The 19,241-nt window shown below is 44.4% G+C and overlaps 3 protein-coding genes across 5 annotated transcripts; 1 reads left to right on the plus strand and 2 right to left on the minus strand.

Annotated features, from left to right (window-relative positions):
- The first annotated feature begins 31 nt into the window (after positions 1-31).
- dynlt1b (dynein light chain Tctex-type 1b) lies at positions 32-1,442 on the plus strand. 2 transcript variants are annotated; one of them, XM_030090047.1, is made up of 5 exons: positions 32-80; positions 523-564; positions 921-1,044; positions 1,123-1,200; positions 1,301-1,442. In XM_030090047.1, the coding sequence occupies exons 1-5, from the start codon at positions 39-41 to the stop codon at positions 1,369-1,371; spliced, it is 357 nt and encodes a 118-aa protein (XP_029945907.1). In that variant the 5' UTR covers positions 32-38; the 3' UTR covers positions 1,372-1,442. The 2 variants fall into 2 exon arrangements, with proteins under 2 accessions (XP_029945907.1, XP_029945908.1); XM_030090048.1 differs by having other exon boundaries at positions 921-1,014.
- A 1,900-nt stretch (positions 1,443-3,342) lies between these two features.
- On the minus strand, positions 3,343-8,860 carry kat2a (K(lysine) acetyltransferase 2A). The gene is made up of 18 exons (XM_030090350.1): positions 8,614-8,860; positions 8,257-8,380; positions 7,999-8,144; positions 7,802-7,891; positions 7,541-7,722; positions 7,248-7,439; positions 7,057-7,163; positions 6,185-6,289; positions 5,945-6,081; positions 5,261-5,469; positions 4,985-5,111; positions 4,673-4,783; positions 4,439-4,582; positions 4,241-4,355; positions 4,133-4,169; positions 3,990-4,053; positions 3,814-3,898; positions 3,343-3,665 (listed from the first exon to the last, which is right to left on the minus strand). Exons 1-18 carry the CDS (start codon positions 8,827-8,829, stop codon positions 3,472-3,474), a joined length of 2,385 nt encoding a protein of 794 aa, XP_029946210.1. The 5' UTR covers positions 8,830-8,860; the 3' UTR covers positions 3,343-3,471.
- A 1,215-nt stretch (positions 8,861-10,075) lies between these two features.
- Positions 10,076-19,180, minus strand: rab5c (RAB5C, member RAS oncogene family). 2 transcript variants are annotated; one of them, XM_030090352.1, is made up of 7 exons: positions 19,045-19,174; positions 14,008-14,016; positions 13,695-13,936; positions 12,547-12,698; positions 12,233-12,355; positions 12,038-12,131; positions 10,076-11,449 (listed from the first exon to the last, which is right to left on the minus strand). In XM_030090352.1, the coding sequence occupies exons 3-7, from the start codon at positions 13,858-13,860 to the stop codon at positions 11,322-11,324; spliced, it is 663 nt and encodes a 220-aa protein (XP_029946212.1). In that variant the 5' UTR covers positions 13,861-13,936; positions 14,008-14,016; positions 19,045-19,174; the 3' UTR covers positions 10,076-11,321. The 2 variants fall into 2 exon arrangements, with proteins under 2 accessions (XP_029946212.1, XP_029946211.1); XM_030090351.1 differs by having other exon boundaries at positions 13,695-14,016; positions 19,045-19,180.
- Positions 19,181-19,241: the final 61 nt, after the last annotated feature.

The raw sequence follows: 19,241 nt of genomic DNA on the forward strand, positions 1-19,241 counted from the left end.
CTGAAGTTTTCCCACCGGAAGTGTTGTTCGTCTCGGCGATGCAGTCTTTAAACATGGCTTTATTTCAGGGAGAAGAAGAGGTGGGTTTAATACCAAAACACGCGTATTACCTATGTTTTATGCTCCCTTTGAAATACCAATGAAAATATCATACTGTCTTTAAAGATCTTCTTTTTATCAGAGATTGTAATGTCGGCTAATTAATTTTTTTTCTTCGGAAAGTATCGTTGAAGAATGACTGGTGTTTCGAATCAACTGGTTTCTGTGTTAACTGATGACCGACTTTTTTGAATCCGTCCTTGCTGCCTAAGAACAGAAGATATTGAAACAAAACTCTCTAAAGGTACACTACTTAAAACTTTATTTTAGATGCAGTTGAACAGAGTTTTCCAGGGCAGCTCGGGTTTTTAACATCTGCGGTCGCGAGCGGACGCTAAAAGGAAGTCGGTCACCATCTTTCATGGACTCCATTTCATCCACAACACCATTCCGTTTTCAGCAGTTCTGTTCTTCATTTCACAGACTGCGTTCGTCGTCGAAGACGTTAGAGATATCATTAAAGAGGTAAGCAGACATAGAAGGGTTCAAGCCGATCCATAAAACTTGAAGACAGCGGTTTAATTGCTTTTAGTGTTACTGCTACTGCGTGTTTGGTGACTGGACGTTGCTATAGACGCATGGACCGTTGCTAGGCACATTCTCCTTTGTAGTATAAACAATTCACCGCCATCAAACATTTTAGATTAAAGACTAAAACTCGCATGTAGTCACATAACATTTGCACACATTCAGTGACAATGATCCCTACAGATGATCACATTTTAAGTGTGTACTTGGCCTGTTCGAATCTGACATTGTGTGTGTGTGTGTGTGTGTGTGTGTGTGTGTGTGTGTGTGATTGTGCATAAATCTATGTTCAGTCAATAGAAGCGACCATCGGAGGAAACAGCTACCAGCAGAGCAGAGTGAACCAGTGGAGCTCCAGTGTGGTGGAGCAGTGTCTGAGTCAGCTCAGTAAGCTGGGAAAACCTTTCAAGTACATTGGTGTGTGGACCGCTGCCTCAAAGACCACACACAGTTATGCTCTGAAGAAACATCACCCACTTTCCGTCTCTCCTCTAGTGCACTGTGTCATCATGCAGAAGACTGGAGCAGGTCTGCAGACGGCCGCTTCATGCTTCTGGGACAACACAACTGATGGTAAAATCTAAATATGAACTTTCACTGAAAAACTGCAACATGTATATCTTCAAAAGCAGGTGAGAATAAAACAATCTGGTTGTGTGTTCTCACCCAACAGGAAGCTGTCCGGTGACTTGGGAGAACGAGTCGATGTTCTGCATCGTCACTGTTTTCGGTCTGGCCATTTGAGCGCTGTGGAGAGGTGGAAACACTTGGCTCTGCTGCCTACTGTTTGATACCAGTGTATATTTGTAATAAATAACTTTTTAATTCTTTATATGTCCATCAACATTATTATTTATCTATAATTTGGGGTCAGGATGTCAGGATACAGCAGAAAAAATTCAGAAATAGATGGAAATGTAACAAGTTCACATCAGATCAGATCAGAACGCCCAGGGGTCAACAATGGCTCTGTAACTGTTGTGATCCTCAGGGTGTCTCTGGAAAATTGTAAATCAAACTGAATACCTGATTACATTTAAGTGGTCTTTTATTTTCCTCTACATTACTGTTTATGTATTACTGGCTGCCATGCAGTGTCTCAAACCTCCAGCAGAACAAACAGCTGTTATCTCTGTCTCTGTGGTTCACAGTGAAAAAACACGATTTTAATTCACTGGTTTGATGAATTCAAAATTTAGAGAAGAAAAAGATTGGAAAAGAAAGCAGGAGCTTACAAAAATAGTGACAAATTGCTAGTTTTCCCATTGAGTAAAACTGAAGTCAACTTTTGTCTCGTCCCTCTGTAGTTGAGCTTATTTTTCATGTGGCCCATCGGGGGAATTAGTTGCAGACTCTGGTTCACATGAATTGTGAAAAAAATTAAACTGGCTACATACACCACCAGTGAGAGAGCAGTGAATTCAACAGATGTGTTATTCATCTTTAAAATCTAGAAATTCATGTAAGTTCATTCATATTATAGTGAAACTTTTGACATGTCAAGAAGCCGTGAATTTTTATGTATATATAAAAAAAAAACTTTATTGTCATGAACAGTTGTACAGTTACAGTGAATGGCGTTCACACCATAACTCGACTGTATCGTCCTCAAACCGCTGTGAAGTTCACTCACACTGACCTTTTAAAGAGAGTTTGAAATGCAGCATAGGTAGAGAGAGAAGGTGAACGACGTGAGAGGAGACGACCCTGAATAATGCAACACTGACGTCACTTCAACTCAAAGCTTGTCATGTTTCAAGTACAAAATCAACACACACCTGCACGCACACACAGTAAATGAAAATATATTCAAAAAAAAAAAAAAAAAAAAAACAGGCTCAATCAGCATTGGACACTGCTTCCTGGAAAGAAGAGGATGCATCTCAGGAAACACATTGACACCAAACCACTGAACAAAAAAAAAAAAAACAGTTCAATGAAGAAAGAACAGAAATGTTAATAATTACACCGTGAGAAAACCCTGCGACGATGGTGACTAAGAAGTGACTGTAAACCGTCGCTCATGCATGAACATCCACTGCAGCGTGAGTGTGTGTCGCAATAAATAAACCGTAGCCGCCGCCGTCGGACTGCTGGTTAACTTCTCTGTGTTCGGGTCACGGAAAAACTAAAAGTATCCAGTAAACATGAAGTGGAATCAGTGCGATGTCGTGGAATAAAAACCTGCAGGTGGAATGGTACATAAACATGTGCATTTCCGTTTAAGGTATAAATAAGTCTGCATCATCTGTCAACAGTTACGGCTGGGAAATGACCAAAGTACATCAACATTAAAAAAAAAAAAAAAAAAAAAAAAAAACTTTTAAGGGCTGAAAACAATCAGAATGGATGACTTGTTGGTTAATTAAGTGCTGCCCATCGTTTATGTTCGGAGGACCAATCTGGATGTTTCTGGTGAGTCTGGGATGTTCAAGTGTCTGTCAGTAACGGAAGGCAACGTGGCTTTAGGTCCCGAGGTCCGGCTGGGTGTGTGGAACTACACTACGATGCGCGGCGAGCGCCGCCAGGCCGATCACACCACAAAGCAAGGAGCACATTTACCGTGAGGACCCGTCACTTTGGTACACTCAATGAGGCGCGCGCGCGCGTGTGTGTGTTTGTGTGTGTGTTTAAGCTCATCCTTCTCTGAAATGGACAACATGACAAACGATGACTCATCCAAAACCACATTTTCTTTTCTTTGTTGATCTTCAACATTATTATTTTTTTAATTATTTCAATCACTTGAAGGGAAACCTTCTCTTCCTGATTTTTTTTTTTTTTTAACTTAGCTTTTTTTTGTTAGTGTTTGGCAGCTGAGAAAGCGGCTCCTCTCGCTCTCGCTCACTTCTCGATCAGGCCTCCGTCTTTCAGCTTGAAGTAGAAGAACTTCTCCAGGGTGTTGGCACACTTGCAGTACTCGCTGTCGGGGGGGTTGTACTCGCGGCAGTTGGTGATGATTCGCTGCAGGTCGGCGATGAAGAGCTTCTTGGTCACGTAGTATCTGTTCTTGAGCCTCTCCGTCATGGTCTTCAGGTCTGAGAGGACGAAAGGCGGGAAAGGAGCCACGAGCTGAGTCACTCTGCTTCATATATGCTACCACCGAGCGCCAGGCAGCCGCAGTTAGAGGTAGAAATAGTACAAAAATAATAAAAAACAAAAAGGTTAGCAGAAGTGTCATTTTACCGATGGGAAAGCGAATGATCTCGTAATAGTCTGGAGCTTCGGATTTCTTCACCGGCTCCATGAAAGGCCAGGCGTCGGGGTGAGTCTGCAGAGGGAGAACACAGAACAGAGCTGGGCTCGGTCACACTGCTCGCTCGCCGCTCCGGTGGTTTGCGTCTTTCTGGCGTTCGCCCCACCTTGATCTGGGCCAGCAGGTTCTTCAGCATGTTGTAGAGAACGTCGGGGTCCTTCACCTCCTTCCTGCAAAGCGAGTTCAGAGTGAGCGAGCGACCAGAGATGGACGAGAGCTGCTTTCAGACCAGAGGAGGAGGGAGTTTACCCTTTGTCCTTGCTGCTGGGCTTCCAGCCGGTCTCCCCTGGTCAGAATAGTAATGGTTAGTAACGAGAAAGCTCATTTTCGGGGGATTCATTCCGACACTGGACTCACGGATGCCGGGGATGCTCTCCACCGGGATCTGCCGCACGCCCTCCTTGAAGCAGGTGAGGCCGGGGTAAACCTTCCTGATCTGGCTTTGCTTCCTCTCGATCAGCTTCTTGATGATCTGGAACGTTTTAAATAAATTAATACATGAAAATCCTCCAGTGGGATCTCTGCGGCGGCGCGGCGCGGCGCGGCGTGGCGCACCTCCTTCTGTCTCTTGATGATGTGCGACAGCTCGGTGTACGGGATCCGCGGGTTCAGCTCGCACTCCATCAGCGTCGCTCCCTCGTAGTCTTTGATGTATCCCAGGTATCGACTCTTGGGCACTTTGATGTCTTTGGAAAAGCCCTTCCAGGAGAAAGAGAGAGAGGGGTCATCGAGAGGACGGGGGTGACGGGGGAGCGCTTGGCTCGCCGGTCACGTCGGCAGCGGCGGTACCTGCTTCTTGAAGTAGCCGATGGCGTACTCGTCAGCGTAGGTGAGGAAATAGAGGATGTTGTGTTTGATGTGGTACTCCTTCAAGTGGTTCATCAGGTGGGTTCCGTAGCCCTGACAGGAACCACGACAGCGAGGAAATTAGACACACAGCACTGCACTGGGATTTTTTTTTTACAGTTGTGTGATTATTACAGCATCCTGTCTCAAAAATAGCGTTAAAAGAATCAGTAAATAATCCAATATGTTGGGATTTTAACTTCCATGACTTAAGATGAGATGAGAGAACTCGTAGGAGCCACTGGCGCCTCGTACCTTAACCTGCTCGTTGGACGTGACGGCGCAGAAGACGATCTCCGTGAAGCCCTGAGTGGGAAACATCCTAAAACAGATGCCTCCAATGACACGGCCATCTTTGATGAGGGCCAGGGTTTTGTGCTTCCTGTAAGGAGCAGATGAGTCGGTAAAGCGGGATGGCTTTGGGGATGGGTGTGTGTGTGTGTGTGTGTGTGTGTGTGTGTGTGTGTGTGTGTGTGTGTGTGTGTGTGTGTGTGTGTGTGTGTGTGTGTGTGTGTGCGTGTGTCCACTCACGGGTCGAACACCAGCCGGGTGATGTACTCTTTGGGCATGCGAGGTAACTGGTGGGAGAAGACGTTCTGCAGGCCCACCAGCCACATCAGGATCTTCTTGTTGGACTTCTGGGAGAGCGAGTTCCCGATGACGTGGAACTCGATGATGCCTCGCCGCTCCTCCAGCCGGGCGGTCTCGTCACGGGCGGCGTTCGGCGTCAGCAGATTGGTCTGCAGATACGAACCAAAAACAAATGTCGCTTTAAATTTGAAATGATAAAAAAAACAAATGATCAGGAAGTAAAACCAATGCCAGTAATAGAAGCAGAAAGAATTTTCCTTTACATTCAAACAGGAAGTGGGTTCACCAGCACAGAGCTACGGTGGCCCACAGCAGACAAAACCAAACAGAATCTACTCAGAGAATTCATTTCTGCACATTTAAGATAGAAAAGCTGATTATTTTCAACTTCTGATTTCATCTCTTACAAACTGAAAATATTACAATTAAAAGCAAAAACAGATTCAAATACATAAGTTTAAGAGTAATAAATGCAAAATGCGACAATTTCATTGTTTTCATGAAATTATAAAGGAACTGTAACAATATTTTAATCTTCTAAGTCAAACATTTGCCATTAATATCTAGTGCAGCAGGAAGTCAGAAAGCTGAGCTGTTCAGAGGAAGGGGAGGTGACTGACTGACCTCCGGTCCGAGCATGGCAGCAGGATCGGTGATGGTCATCATCACCTCGTTGACCAGCTCCATGGGGATGTCTCCCATCACGCGGATCCGCTTGGCGTCCTCCAGCGTCACGGCTTCTGGAAGCTTCCTCTTCTCCCCTGTTAGAGACGAAGAAACTGACTTCAAACAACCTGCACCGGATTTTCTTTTTTTTTAAATGTGTTTAATAGTGTCACACGCCGCTATTGTCGCACCACTGACCTGTGATGGGCTCCACGCCTCCAGCGTCCACGCTGGCCAGAGAGGAGCTGCTGCTCAGACACTTCGACAGAGCCGGAGAGCCGGAGACCGAGGCCGGACTGATCACTGGGAAAACACACAGCAGGAACAACTCATGAGAATACCGCCCTCAATACGCTGACAGAATTATTAAAACCACATTACAGCCGTGACATAAATCCACAGCAACACTCGAAGAAAGCTTTTACAGTTCCGCCACTTGATAAAAACACAGATTAAAGACCAAATGTACCAACAACTACTTCATAAAGTAATACTACCAGTACTCAGGTCCATAACATGGTAGTAACAGAATTATTACTAAATGAGTCACACTGTTAAAGTTACTGAAGATTCAGAAATGTTGTTTGGAGATTTAAGTTGCACAGCTGCTGTCTCCCTTGGTCGGGACAGGACTTAAATTTGACACCCCTGTTTTAGAAACAAAAGTGTTAGTTTCTGTTTCTGAGCCGTCTGCTGCTGCCTGCATGTTGATCAATATCTAAAGTTGTTTCTTCTTTCGCTTTCAGAAAGAGTAAACCTCCATAATAAACACATTTATTCATCTAACTGGAAATGAGCTATTTAGTTACCTTTTAATTCGACTAAGGTAACACTATTTTTTCACTGGTTTGTAAACTAATTTACTTATTTCCAGATACGAGCACAGCTGAGGAAGTTTCTCTTTCACATTTATTAGTTGGTGTTGATTTTAGTATCATTAACGTCACAATAACCGTTTTAAAATGTTTCATATCAGCATAATGTTCACAGTGGCCTTAATAATTTAGGTAGAGGATTTATTTACTAGTTACTGTAGAAGTTGACTAGAAATTGTGGCGCGCCGGCCTCACCTGTCTGATGCCCCAGCTGTGTGCCGTCCGACGCAGGCATGGTGAAGTCCGCCTCCCATATGGGGGAATTCTCGCCGTAGATTTCCTCCTCCAGCATGGACAAAAACCTGACGGGACATGGCGACAACGTCAACACACATCGGATTTATAAATGAGAACACAATCACGTGCGCAGCGAAAGCCGTCCTCACTTGGGGAAGTGTGTGAGGATGAGTGTGCGTTTCTCCGGGAGCAGTTTGTCTTTCTCCACCCTGAACTTCTCCAGCAGCTGGCGGCGGGTGACGGTGAAGATGGACTTGAGCAAGTTGCGGCCGAACACCTGAGTGGTTTCGTAGCGCGGTAAGCTGTCGTTACTCTGAGGGACGTGGCAGTAGCACAGCCATCTGGCAACCGGAAAAGAAGAAGAAGAAGAAGACACTGAAACAGTTGTCGGCAGTCGACAGAACCTCTGTAACCATGGGCTGCTCACATAACACGCACGCACCTGGTGTAGTCCACTTTGTAAGCCGTCCCGTCATCTTTCTGAGTCCGCTGTCGATATTGCGTTGGCGTCTCGAGCTTCCAGTAATTTAGGCACAAGAGGAACATCTTGGACAGCTCGAACATGGTCTGCCTCTCCTTCGGCGCCAGATGGCTGAACTTATACTGAACAAAGTTCAAAACCCCCTTTGGGAACACATAAGGGCAAAATTAGTAAAGAATTCGAGGGTTTCTGATCACAAAAGAGGTTTAGTTTAAAGTTAACCTGCTCAATGTTGGGCTTCTCAAAGGGGGGGCTTCCAAGGGAGCCCTCCACGACAGGCTGGCTCATCTGCAGGATGCACTTCCTCAGCAACTTCGCAAAAAGAAACAGAAATTACACAAACTGACGAGTTTTTAAATCAACACTCACTTTGTGAATGGGCTTCCTGTTGCATCGGTGTGAGATTGGCGTCCGCCCACCTTGAACAGGTAGAAGTAGACCTGCTTGGTGTCGGTGTCCTCCTCTTTATGCACAGACATGAACAGGTTCTCCACATCAACCACCATCCCCAGCAGCCGGTTAATCTCATCCTCAGACACGTTCTCCAGATGGGAGACATGATCAGCTGTGAACACATGGGACAAGATGTGTTATAAACCCATATGAAGTGTGTAAGAGAGAGAGAGAGAGTGAGTGTGTGTGTGTGTGTGTGTGTGTGTAGGTGGGGTAGTTTGTACCCAGAGCATGTCCACAGCTGCGGCACGGTTCACTCAGGCTGGCTGCCTGCTGCTGCAGATCCATACGTGTAGCTGATGGAGGGTTTGGGTTTTTCCATCCATTGCATTTGCACGTATCACTGGCCTGAAAGCGACAGATGGCGAAGGCACCTTAATCAATAACTCAGCAGCTGCTTTCAACCTCAATGATTAATCAGGGAAGCTAGCTGCTGCGAACTGTGCAGCTAGCTACCGATAAAAGTTACTGGTCGTGTACAGCAAGTACAGCACAGCTTGGTATGTTTGTGATTGCAGACTCCGAGGACGATACAGTCCGTTAAGTGCTTTGTTGTGGTGAACTTTAGCTAGGCTAGCTACCTTGCATGCGGAGAAGACGCCAAGTTTCTCCAGCTTCTTCGCCCGTGGGAAAGCTCGGACCTGGGCTTTCTTCTGGCTCGCACGCTGTTGCTGGCTGAGTCCCGGCCTGGCCGGGTCACTGGTGCCCGTCCCGGAACCTGTGGCGGCGGTGCTGGACCCCGCAGGCTGGGTCTGGAGCAGCCGGGGCTGTAAGGCCTGCGCTGCCGGGTCCGACATCTCCACGCTGCTGCTGCCGCTGCTGCTCGCCTCTTCCTCCGCTCCCTCTGAGCTCATATGCTGCCTTCAGGGGCCGTCGGACAAAATGAGTTTCAAATGGACAGCGCCACATTGAAAGTCAAAATTTCACATATCTTAAATAAAAAAAACTGCTTTAAAACCACATATTTACAGTCATAAATATAAAAAAAATTATGATAGCATTCTGTTTTTTTGCAGGGGCTTGTATATTATTGTGTAGTGAAAAAAAAATTTCCTGATTGATATTTGTCCGACGGTCACGAAGGCACCTTATTTGTCCCGTCATTTAAGACGTCATTTCCGGCAAAACAAACTGCAGCGAATAATAACTCAATGTTTATGATCAGAAACATAAAATCAATGAGGCAGTACAACAAAAGGATAATTTCCAGGTTTCAAATATTCAAACTCAAATTGTGTCTCCTCCATTCCTATGTTTTTATCTAATTTTGATAGGAAAACGAAAAATATTTGTAATTTACTTTGCTACATTATTTTACAATTCTTTTCTCTTCATCATTTAGGTTTCCTGTATGTCATTTATGTCCGGTTGCGGTGAGAAGGAGCTAATCCCACCTAACTAAGGACAGGTCATCAGCCCATCACAGGACATCTGTACTGTATGTGTGTGTACTCTTCATTCCAAATCAGGTGCCTCGAACAGAGGTGTCAAACATAAGGCTGCCACAAAGAAGAGTTGAAATTGAAAGGTTTTAGTGGTCCGGCCCACTCAGAATGAAATAAGGCCGTACGTGGCCCCTGAATGTGTTGGGCAGTCCTGATTTACAACATAAACTGTAGCCTCACTCTAGTTTGAACTATGACATGTCAATTCATTAGAGTGAAAAGATGGACATTTATGGCAAACTCTAATAACAGCCTGCATATTATAGTAATCTTGCAGCACACATACTAAAATGTTAAGGTTGGCACGTACACTGTGCAGTGAAATTACTACATAATCTGAATTTAACACGTTTCTAATAAGTTCAACAACAGAAACGAGTTTGAATTTAAATGTGTTTTGACAAAGAAAATCATAGGACGTAATTAGTTGTGAAAAGACAGCTTATAATTTGTTATAAACTGTTCGGCACTGAAATCAGAAATCACTTGTTTTGTAAATGCTGAATGAATGTTGTTCAGACAAATTCAGTGTTGAATCCAAAGCGATATTCAATAATCATCAAAATGTGCGATAAATGAAGCAAACAGAAAATAAAGATACCTTCCCCTCATTTATTTGTAAAATTACATTATCTTTCCTTTACCCATGACCGCACCCTCCAAGCGTTCACCCATCAGACAGCAGCAGCTGCTATACAGGTTCGGTTGTGCTAGTTGTTGATGCCATAACATGACGACAACATTGTTGAACGAAATCCCTCCCTGATATGAAGAGTAGAAAGACAGAAAAGAAGAAAAAAAAAAAGCTGAGGATAACATCTCAATTCACAAAGATGATGAGACAGGACCAGTGCATTTAATACAACAGATTTTCAGAGAGAGAAAAAAAAAATTAAGACATAAAAAAACAAAAAAACATCACAACATAATTAAGGTTGACACAAGATCATGTAGAGATTCAGAAGATATTGTTTTGACAATAACTACAGATTCATTATAATTTCGAGAAGTCAAATACAGCAAAGATGTTTTCAACACACAGCTGTAGTTCTGGTCAAGAAAACAAGTCTTGCTTTGAGTATTTGCCATTTTACACTGATGATTCAAAAACATCACGTTAATGCTAAAATTACATATGGGTGACATTGTTAAAGTACTACTTTCTGTATATGGTCTGATAACAGACAAAAAAATAAACAATGATTGTAGAACCTTGAGGTGTCGGCTTTGAATTCATACTGACCAGTCTGTGTCAAAAGAAAATAAAGATAGTGGTGATTCAATCTATACAGTTCTATCAAGAAGGAAGTGTGTGTCCGCCGCTGCTCTCCTGCTAGAAGCCGCCTCTCTCTCTTTTCCAGGAACAGGACAGAAACACGGAAGGATGCTGCATGCAGCGTCAGACCAGGATGGAAATTCACAGGAAGTCGATGTTAGAAGAGAAGGAACATGGCCAATCAATCTTTTTTTTCTTCTTTTTTTTTTTAAAACTCCTTCCTGCAGCAATAATCAATTTAATTTTCATCTACACAAACACAGAAACCAGGAATGAACAAGAATTTTGCAATTACTGATCTATCGTTTTGTTTCCTCCATGATTGGTTGCTTCCCCAAGTGGACGCCGAGCGTCCAGACAGGTCGCAGATTGGCAGAGTTGTGGACTTGAGACATGATTGTGTGGCGGTTCTGGGGTGGGATCCGGCGGCGCGGTGCGGCGGGTCACCGGCCGGCGGACTCCGAAACAGTTAACTGGTGCCGTGTTTGCTTGTGGGGTAACTGGTCCGGCCGACCGACGGGACATTGTTTGACGGCTGGTTGATATCTGGTCTGGCTGGCTGGCTGCGTTAGTTTCCGCCCCCACAGCACTGGCCGCTCCGGCCCTGCGGGGCAGCCTCCTGCAGGTCCACGCCTCCTCGGGCTCGACCGCCACCGCCCGCCGCACCCTGAGGCTCGTTCTTTGGAAGCTTCTTGGCTGTTTCAGGGGAGAAATTGATCCTGATGTTAGCATGCTCATGACGCTTTCTTCAACATATTTCAATAGAAGACACATCACAGTGAGGATCTGTTAGGCAATACAAATCACAAAGTCAGCTTGTAGTTCATTTTTCCTTCTAATGTGGGAATATCTGATCAATTCAAAGGCCATGTTTACACATTTCAAGGAAAAATACATAATTTTTGGAGAAAACCTTGCAGAAAAGTTCTGTGCTCACACGGCAATGTTTTTAAAAAGGTATTATTTTACATGGAAATGGCAGGAATACTGGAAGTGATGCAGTTGGTGCTGCTTGCTTTTGTAATGAAGCCAAATACACATAAGAGCAGAGAGCAATACTCCATACAGAAATTTATACGGACAGCATTTTTAAAAAAATAGTTGCATTTCCAGCCCATTTCCAAGGAGATGGAGAGGAGTTCCTCCCTCAGAGGCATTTTCAAATAGTAAAAAAAAAGCAATAACTTAAAAATAAAAAAAGCCAATCATGTTCATGTGTACCATTGGCATAGTAAATATGTAAGTAGATGGACATTGTTTGCAAAAGAAAAGAAACAAACTTACCAATAGCCATAAAAATCTCATTGACATTCATCGCTGTCTTGGCTGAGGTTTCCATGAAGAGCAAACTGTTGTCATCTGCATATGCTTGTGCTTCCTGGATAAATAAAAGGACGTGTTTTTTTGGTGAATCAGTTCAAGGTTTTCACATCAGCCCTTGCGATCTTCATTAACGGGACAGCAAAAGCTCCTTCTCACCTGGAAATCGACAGCTCTCTTGTTGGCCAGGTCTGCTTTGTTTCCGGCCAGTGCAATAACGATGTTGGGGCTGGCTTGTCGCTGCAGCTCCTTCACCCAGTTCTTTGCACGTGTGAATGTGTCCTTTAAAAAAAAACAAAGCGCACACAAGACAGCACTTTAAAAAAAAATAAATAAAACTGACGCAGGAGCAAAGGCGTGAAGCTGTCTCGTGGATTAGGTAATCTTAAACCCAGTCAGGGCGGCCAGAGTCACACACACACACGGCATACGTGTGTGTTGGCTGAAGTCCTGCTGCGGTTTATGTAACTTACTGTGTTGGTGATATCGTAGACCACGATAGCTGCCTGCGCTCCTCTGTAGTACATCGGCGCCAGGCTGTGATACCGCTCCTGTCCTGCAGTGTCCCAAATTTCAAACTTGACCGTCGTGTCGTCCAAACATACCGTCTGTGTGAGGAAGGCCGCTGGAAACGGAGATTACTGAATGAGTCTCATGGCTGCGTTTTAAACTTTAAATGTTACGAGATGATCATAAACCAAGGAGACGGGGGAAGATTTGATTTCGGAGTTATGTAGTAGTTAGCACTGATAGGAGGGCAGGTAAAAGAGAAAAACGAACAGGAAAAGAGCTGTCGGGTGCACGATAAGCACAGAGAGCTGTGGTTTAGGGGCTCCGCTGCATTCATCTGGCTTAATCAGCCAACTGTCACATGACAGAGGAAACTCAGCACTCGCATACTTTAAAGCTTTGTAATCTTTGACCAGGCATGCAGCTGACCACAAGTTCAGTAGAATATGAAAAAATGCTGCGCGTAAGCACTGTGCATCCTGTTCCTGCATGTGGCAGCCACATTACTCACAAACAGATTCAAACCGGAAAGGAAAGTCAAGGAGAAGTCCATTTAGTTACGCCATAGAAACGCATGTCGCTCATTTCTTCGGAAGATTAACAATGATGTTTCCACTGAAGTAACCACAATCACTTTCAAAGCTTCTGTCCTCAGGAGAAGGTGCAGGAAATCCCCTCTGTTGTCTTCATTACGGTTTCCTTCTGCTGTGCAGGAATTCATATTTACCGGAGATGACCCAAAGCCAACTGTAATTTGACTCCACAAAATCAACAATCAAAGGGAAACCGCCTGGTTGACGCGAGTCAGCTGATCTGCTACACAGAACGGGTTCTGCCACTCCTGGTGTATATGCTCCAGCGACCACAGAGATTAAGACCTGCGAGTAAGCAACTCCTGAAAGGAACTAATGCTGTTGTGTTGAAGCCTAATTTCATCTCGAGTGTGCCTGATTGGTGGAGTGAAGCCATAATAACCTTTAAATTTAAACTTTACATGTCTATATTTTCACAAAGTCAAAAAGTTACCACTGAAAATGACCACATAAAGCCAATTTTAATGGAACCTTCTGGGGCAAAATAAAGGCAAATGTCCAAATGAAGGAGCCCTCACCTCCGATGGTGCTCTCCTGGTATTCGTGGAACTGGCCTTTGACGAAGCGCAGCACCAGGCTGGACTTCCCCACCGCCGATTCTCCCAACAGCACCAGCTTGAACTGGCAGATTTTGTTGCTGGCCGCGGTGCCGTTGGTCCGCGCCGGTCCGCCGCGCCCCGCCATGCTGCAAGTGCCAAGAGCTGAGAGGAAGAAGGAGCCGATGGACGGGTGGCTTCAGGCCCGGGCTGGAGGAGATGAGCTGGACAGGGGGAGGACTGAGGTCAGGTCAGGTCAGGTAGGTGGATGTGCTGAAGGAAGAGGAGGCCTCACCAGTGGGAGCTGAAAAACACAGAGAACACAGTCAGATTCTTCTCAAACAATCAGGAGCAGAAGGGTTAACTGGCTAAAACAACGCTCACATCATGAATAATGCACTTATATAATCAACAACTTTGTAAAATGCTTGAATTTATCAGCTCCATTTCATTAAAAGAAAAAAAACCCACAAGGGTCAACAGAAAGAGCCACACAGACATCAGCTCAACACGTCTGTTCCTCTGACTCATCTCGCGACAGTTTTCTCACCACGGGCTGAAACCAAGGGCACATGTGGCTAAACGCTTTGTCATGCTTTCCCTGCAACACCAACAAGAAAATAAACAATCATAATTCTTTTTTTGTTGTTTTTTTTGTAAACCAATAACTGCCAACGTGTCCCCGACACTCTCTTCTGCTATGAGTATCTGAAATCTAATGTTGTGAGCTTTAGGTCAGCCAGCTTCTGCTTGGTCGAAAGACAGGAAACGCAAGTCAGCTAAGAGCAGGAAGTGAAGATTGCAGAAGAAATTTACTGCTGAGCGCATTAAAACCTGGGATGGTCTGGGTTTATCGCAGGGATAAATGCGCGCAGAAACACCAGAAACACACGCAGGAGAGGAATGAGGCGAACTGCAGACCGTCTGGTTGTGCCGGCCTCCTCCTCGGCTTGTTAGGGAGCTAATCTTTAGCATGTGACAGGAGATCATGGCTTTGTCCATGAAATATTCAGACCCCACATGTTTTATTACACAGCGCAGCAGGTATGATGCAGACATTCAGACTGCTGCACATTTACAATTTACTATTAGATTTAGCAGCTCAAAGGAGACAAATCATGTGAAAAAAAAAAAGAGATAGAGAATAAAACTATTTCAACTTGCTACAGCTGAATGTAGATAAGATATGACAGTCCCACATCTATAAATACACAGACAGTAGATACTCATGTGAGCCTATATTTTTAAAATAAAGGCTTTCAACTGCAATCGTACTTTTTCCATTGCTTTTTAAGATTTGTTTTTGTGAAATTCCATAGTGTGAGTTTCACTCATCTCACAAGAGTCGTCGCTGTGGAAAAGAACCCAGAGCTGTAATGCAATGAACTCATATTTCTGTGAATGCTTAATATAAATCACATCTATTTATACAAATTCAGTGTTGCAGGGGTAGTGCAAGCGAGAAGTTTCAAAACCAGGTTCAAGAGAATATTGCTACAGAACATTCACTTAACGTAATTCACTCTGCTGTCATTCATCGCAGAAAACGCTTCAAGTCACCGATTTAATTCCTAAGAAGTTTCCATATGCACAAACAATAATATCCACAGCAGTGCCTCGGGGTTAACTGCTGCTTCTAGCAGATACTACACATCAAATACTGGCACAACAAACCAGTACAGGATGAAATCCAACACACAGGGTCCACACTGACTGGCGAGCATCGCAGAATGAGGAAGGTGGACGCAGCTGACTGGCTGCGAATCAGAGGGTCTTTCTTACTTAGACAGACCTTCACACATCCTCAGCGGCCTACGACGGACGCTTTGATGGCATCCCTAATGGGCCGCTGAACCCCCCCACCTCAGGGAAGTGGGTCAGAGAGAGAGAGAGAGAGAGGGAGACAGACAGTGGGGCAAGGGTCAGAGAGAGAGAGAGAGGGCGGCAGGAAGCGGGAGCAAACGAGAGGGAGAGCCCCTGAAATATTCATCGAGGCCTCCTGTACGCTCTGCTGCCAGCAAGATATTCAAGAAGCTGGCAGGGCATGCAGCGCACTCCACACCTACGTATGAGAATATAGCAATTACATTCCCATGCTGACGCACAAATCCGTGCAAATCATACAAACTGTGACAAATATATAGGGAAAAAAAAAAAAAACCTGAATATGGTTCCTATCCTGTGGTCACCTGTAGCTCCAGACCACTTTAACCGAGAAAAGCCGAAAAATCCCAAAAAGCAGAGCGACGGTTTGATTCTCCAACAGCAGTAGTGTGAGTTTCTTTGTTAAGTCAAACACCAACGTTAAATACCTGCCAGATATTTACTTATCTTGAAAACAGGGACGGGGATTGCACACCTTGACAAGGCGGCTGCCGTAAAACCCATATAACTCTGGGCGTCTTTGTCATAAAAAGGATTAACAGAAAAACAAACAACTGGCTGTGTACATAACAGTGCATCAATGTAATCGCCGTACACTTTGCGAAAATCTTAACTCGGTTACATTCCAGCCGGGTCGTCGTTCAACAACCTGTCAACGATACACCAGTTATTAAAAAAAAAAAAGAAAAAAGAAGAAGCAAGCAGGGACTTGTCTTGTTTGCTTCACATGGAGGGCGGTGTCCTGAAAGACCTGGTGGCATCTGATAGAACGGCTGCATCACTCTGTCTTTTCTCACACAAAACGAACTCTCATGACTGCAAGTAGCAAACAGCACAACGCAACCCAAAAATGACTGGCACGGGTCCGATTAGACAAAATCAAACATCACAGAAACAACAGTGCATGAGATCATGAATCGAAACAGGAGAGGCTCCTAAGTTTCTAGGAAAGAAGGTCTTGAAAGTGACGGCATTGATGGGAAAGTGGTGACATAACACGGGAAAAGCAAACAGGATACTCATCACCAGCAGTTCGCCAAGCCAAAGGAAATCAGAGGGACTTCCTTTTCTTGCGACCTGCCGGTTTAGAGCCGAGTGGCTGAGTCAAGCCGGGCAGGGATAACGAGCAGACGCTCCACCACCAGATGATCAGAAGATAAGTCTGTACACACTTTTCATCCAATGATACTGAAGGGTCACCATGTCTGAAGCACCAATCCTCCCCAAACTGCACCGGCTGCATCGGAAAGCGGATCCAACATACATCGTGTGTCAATTCCAGCATGATTTGCTGTGGTGACCATGAAACACACCACTTGCGGTGAATGCTGAATGCCACTTTATAATCTAATTGTAATTACAGTGTGTACCTCTGAATGCCTTTCAAACAATAATCACACGGCTCATTAAGTTACATAATATCTTATCTGAATCGCTTATTTTAAGAAGGACTTGGTAAAGCATTAGTTTTTCTACTAAACAGCGAAACATTAAGGCCCTAAACACTGAACCGACACAATAACACATTTTATTTTTTTTTTCCCCTCTATTTCCCACATCGCTAAAACAGCAGTCAGGCTAAGAAGAATCAAACCCTAAACAAATATTATGTGCACTGATGAGACACATTCCCAGACCTTTTTTTTTCCTCCCTCCCCCCTCTTCATGTCTGGGTTGTCAAGATAGATGACAGCTTCAGAAGGACAAGGTCCAGTCATCATAAACTGAAGAAACGCTTGCAGCAAGTTAACGGTAAACCCCGTCTGTGTCTCAAAGGTCCGCGTTGCACTCGCCTCATTAAGTCATAAACCGAAGTTATGAAGGCACAATTATATTTTAATACATTTGAGAGAACACGAGCAAATGCTAAGTGTAATTTGCAGAATAACAATACACATGCTGACTGCAGTTGTGACACTTTTACTATGTGACTGCAATGCAAAACACATGCAGGCCTTTACCAGGCTGTGTGACACATGTAGGAAATGAATTAGTCACGCTAAAGTGTTAAAGTATGATGCAAAAGCTGGCTCACACGTTCAACTTTCAAAGTTTTCTATTATAGTAGTAAACCCATGATTACAAACGGATCCAGTAAGGATGAGAAGAGGAAAATGCGGTTCCATCTAAATAATCCCCGATCAGAATGTGCTGTTTCAGCATCAGAGCAGCTGTGGGAGGAGAACACGTTCGTGTTATTTGTCAATTCAAGACAAATAGATTAACTCAGTTTAAAGCTGTGTACAGATTCCATTAGTCTCAATATAAACTTTGCAGATGATTTCATTAAATATTTCCTTTTGTGAGGTAGGTGACACACGATAGGACATATCTAGCTCCTCCTTCCTGATGTACAAATGAATACTAAGGAAATATTACACCAATAAGTCTTTTTCCTTTCCAGATGCACTGAAAACCTGCATTTAAAAGTGGACATTTAACTGGAAACTATATCTGAAGGTGCATAAGCAGGAGCCATGCGTGATTCAGGTGTTATTCAATATGGATATTTTGGACGTTCTTTATCTTTATGTGAATGCTCTCCCTCTCACAATACTCTCATTCTTTCTGTACTTTAATGGAGTTTCCTTTTGTTGTGGTTGATGTGTCATGCGAGTAAGATTGCCTTTCTAAAGTGTTCCGTGTTTCCACGTGAGGACAGTGACTGTCTGAGGTATACTGAGTTTTCAATGGTTAGATAAAAGGGTTTTTAAAAACAGTAGGAGAAACATTTGAAGCTACTAATAGAGTATTTTCTATTCTACCTGGGGTTATGGTGCGTTCAGGTACCTATATGGGTGGCGTAACTGAACACTTGACTAAAGTTTGTTGACTATAGTTTTTGCTAAATATAAAGAAATTAATCTCGTGATCTTGGGGTAAAGGTCATTATGACAAAAATCGATCTTGCAGGAACAAGGTTGAGGTTGTGCTGGTTCAAAAGGCAAAAAAAGCGGCTAGCTTCGAGTCACAGCCGCTAACATTAAGTCGCGTTTGTGAATGAAGGTTAAAAAAAACACGCTGTCAGTTGTTGAAAACAAGCTTCACCCGCTGATAGTGTGAACCGACGAGGGCGAAATGACAGGAGAAGCCAAATCCGTTCTCCTCGGAGCCAAACTTGACTTGAGGTAGCATTAGCTGCTGCTGCTGCTAGCGGCTACACGTCAGGGACAACTTTCCTTTTCTCGGCCGCTCGTCGTCAGCTGTTCGGGAAACTCTGGGGAGCTTCTGCGCGTGCAGACCGTCTCGAGACGACCTCCCGGGCTCCTCGGAGATCATGTTTTCCTCCCGCATGCGTTTAGATATGCTGTCTGGAGCCCTCCGTCCAGACCGGAGCTCAGACCGGACTCGGTCCGCGGCTGGCCACAGTCTGACAGAGTCAGGAAAACTCCGCTCGAAGCTTTCCTCCCCAGCGACACGGTTCACGGCTTCAGTTTCAGTGACTTACATGACTTTTCTCGTCTCTCGCCGTTCACATCAGCGGCGGTCTCCCTCTTCCTCTTCTTCTTCTTCCTCCTCCTCTCCTGCTTCTTCTTCTTCTTCTTCGTCTTCTTCTTGGGCTCCGGCCTTCCCTTCCGGTTAGATTTTTTTTTTTTTTTTTTAACAGGGAACCTCCCACTTTTTGTCAGCGCGTGACTGACCAAT

This window comes from Salarias fasciatus, chromosome 4, assembly GCF_902148845.1.
Source record: "Salarias fasciatus chromosome 4, fSalaFa1.1, whole genome shotgun sequence".
In the NCBI taxonomy this organism is placed as follows: Eukaryota; Metazoa; Chordata; class Actinopteri; order Blenniiformes; family Blenniidae; genus Salarias; species Salarias fasciatus.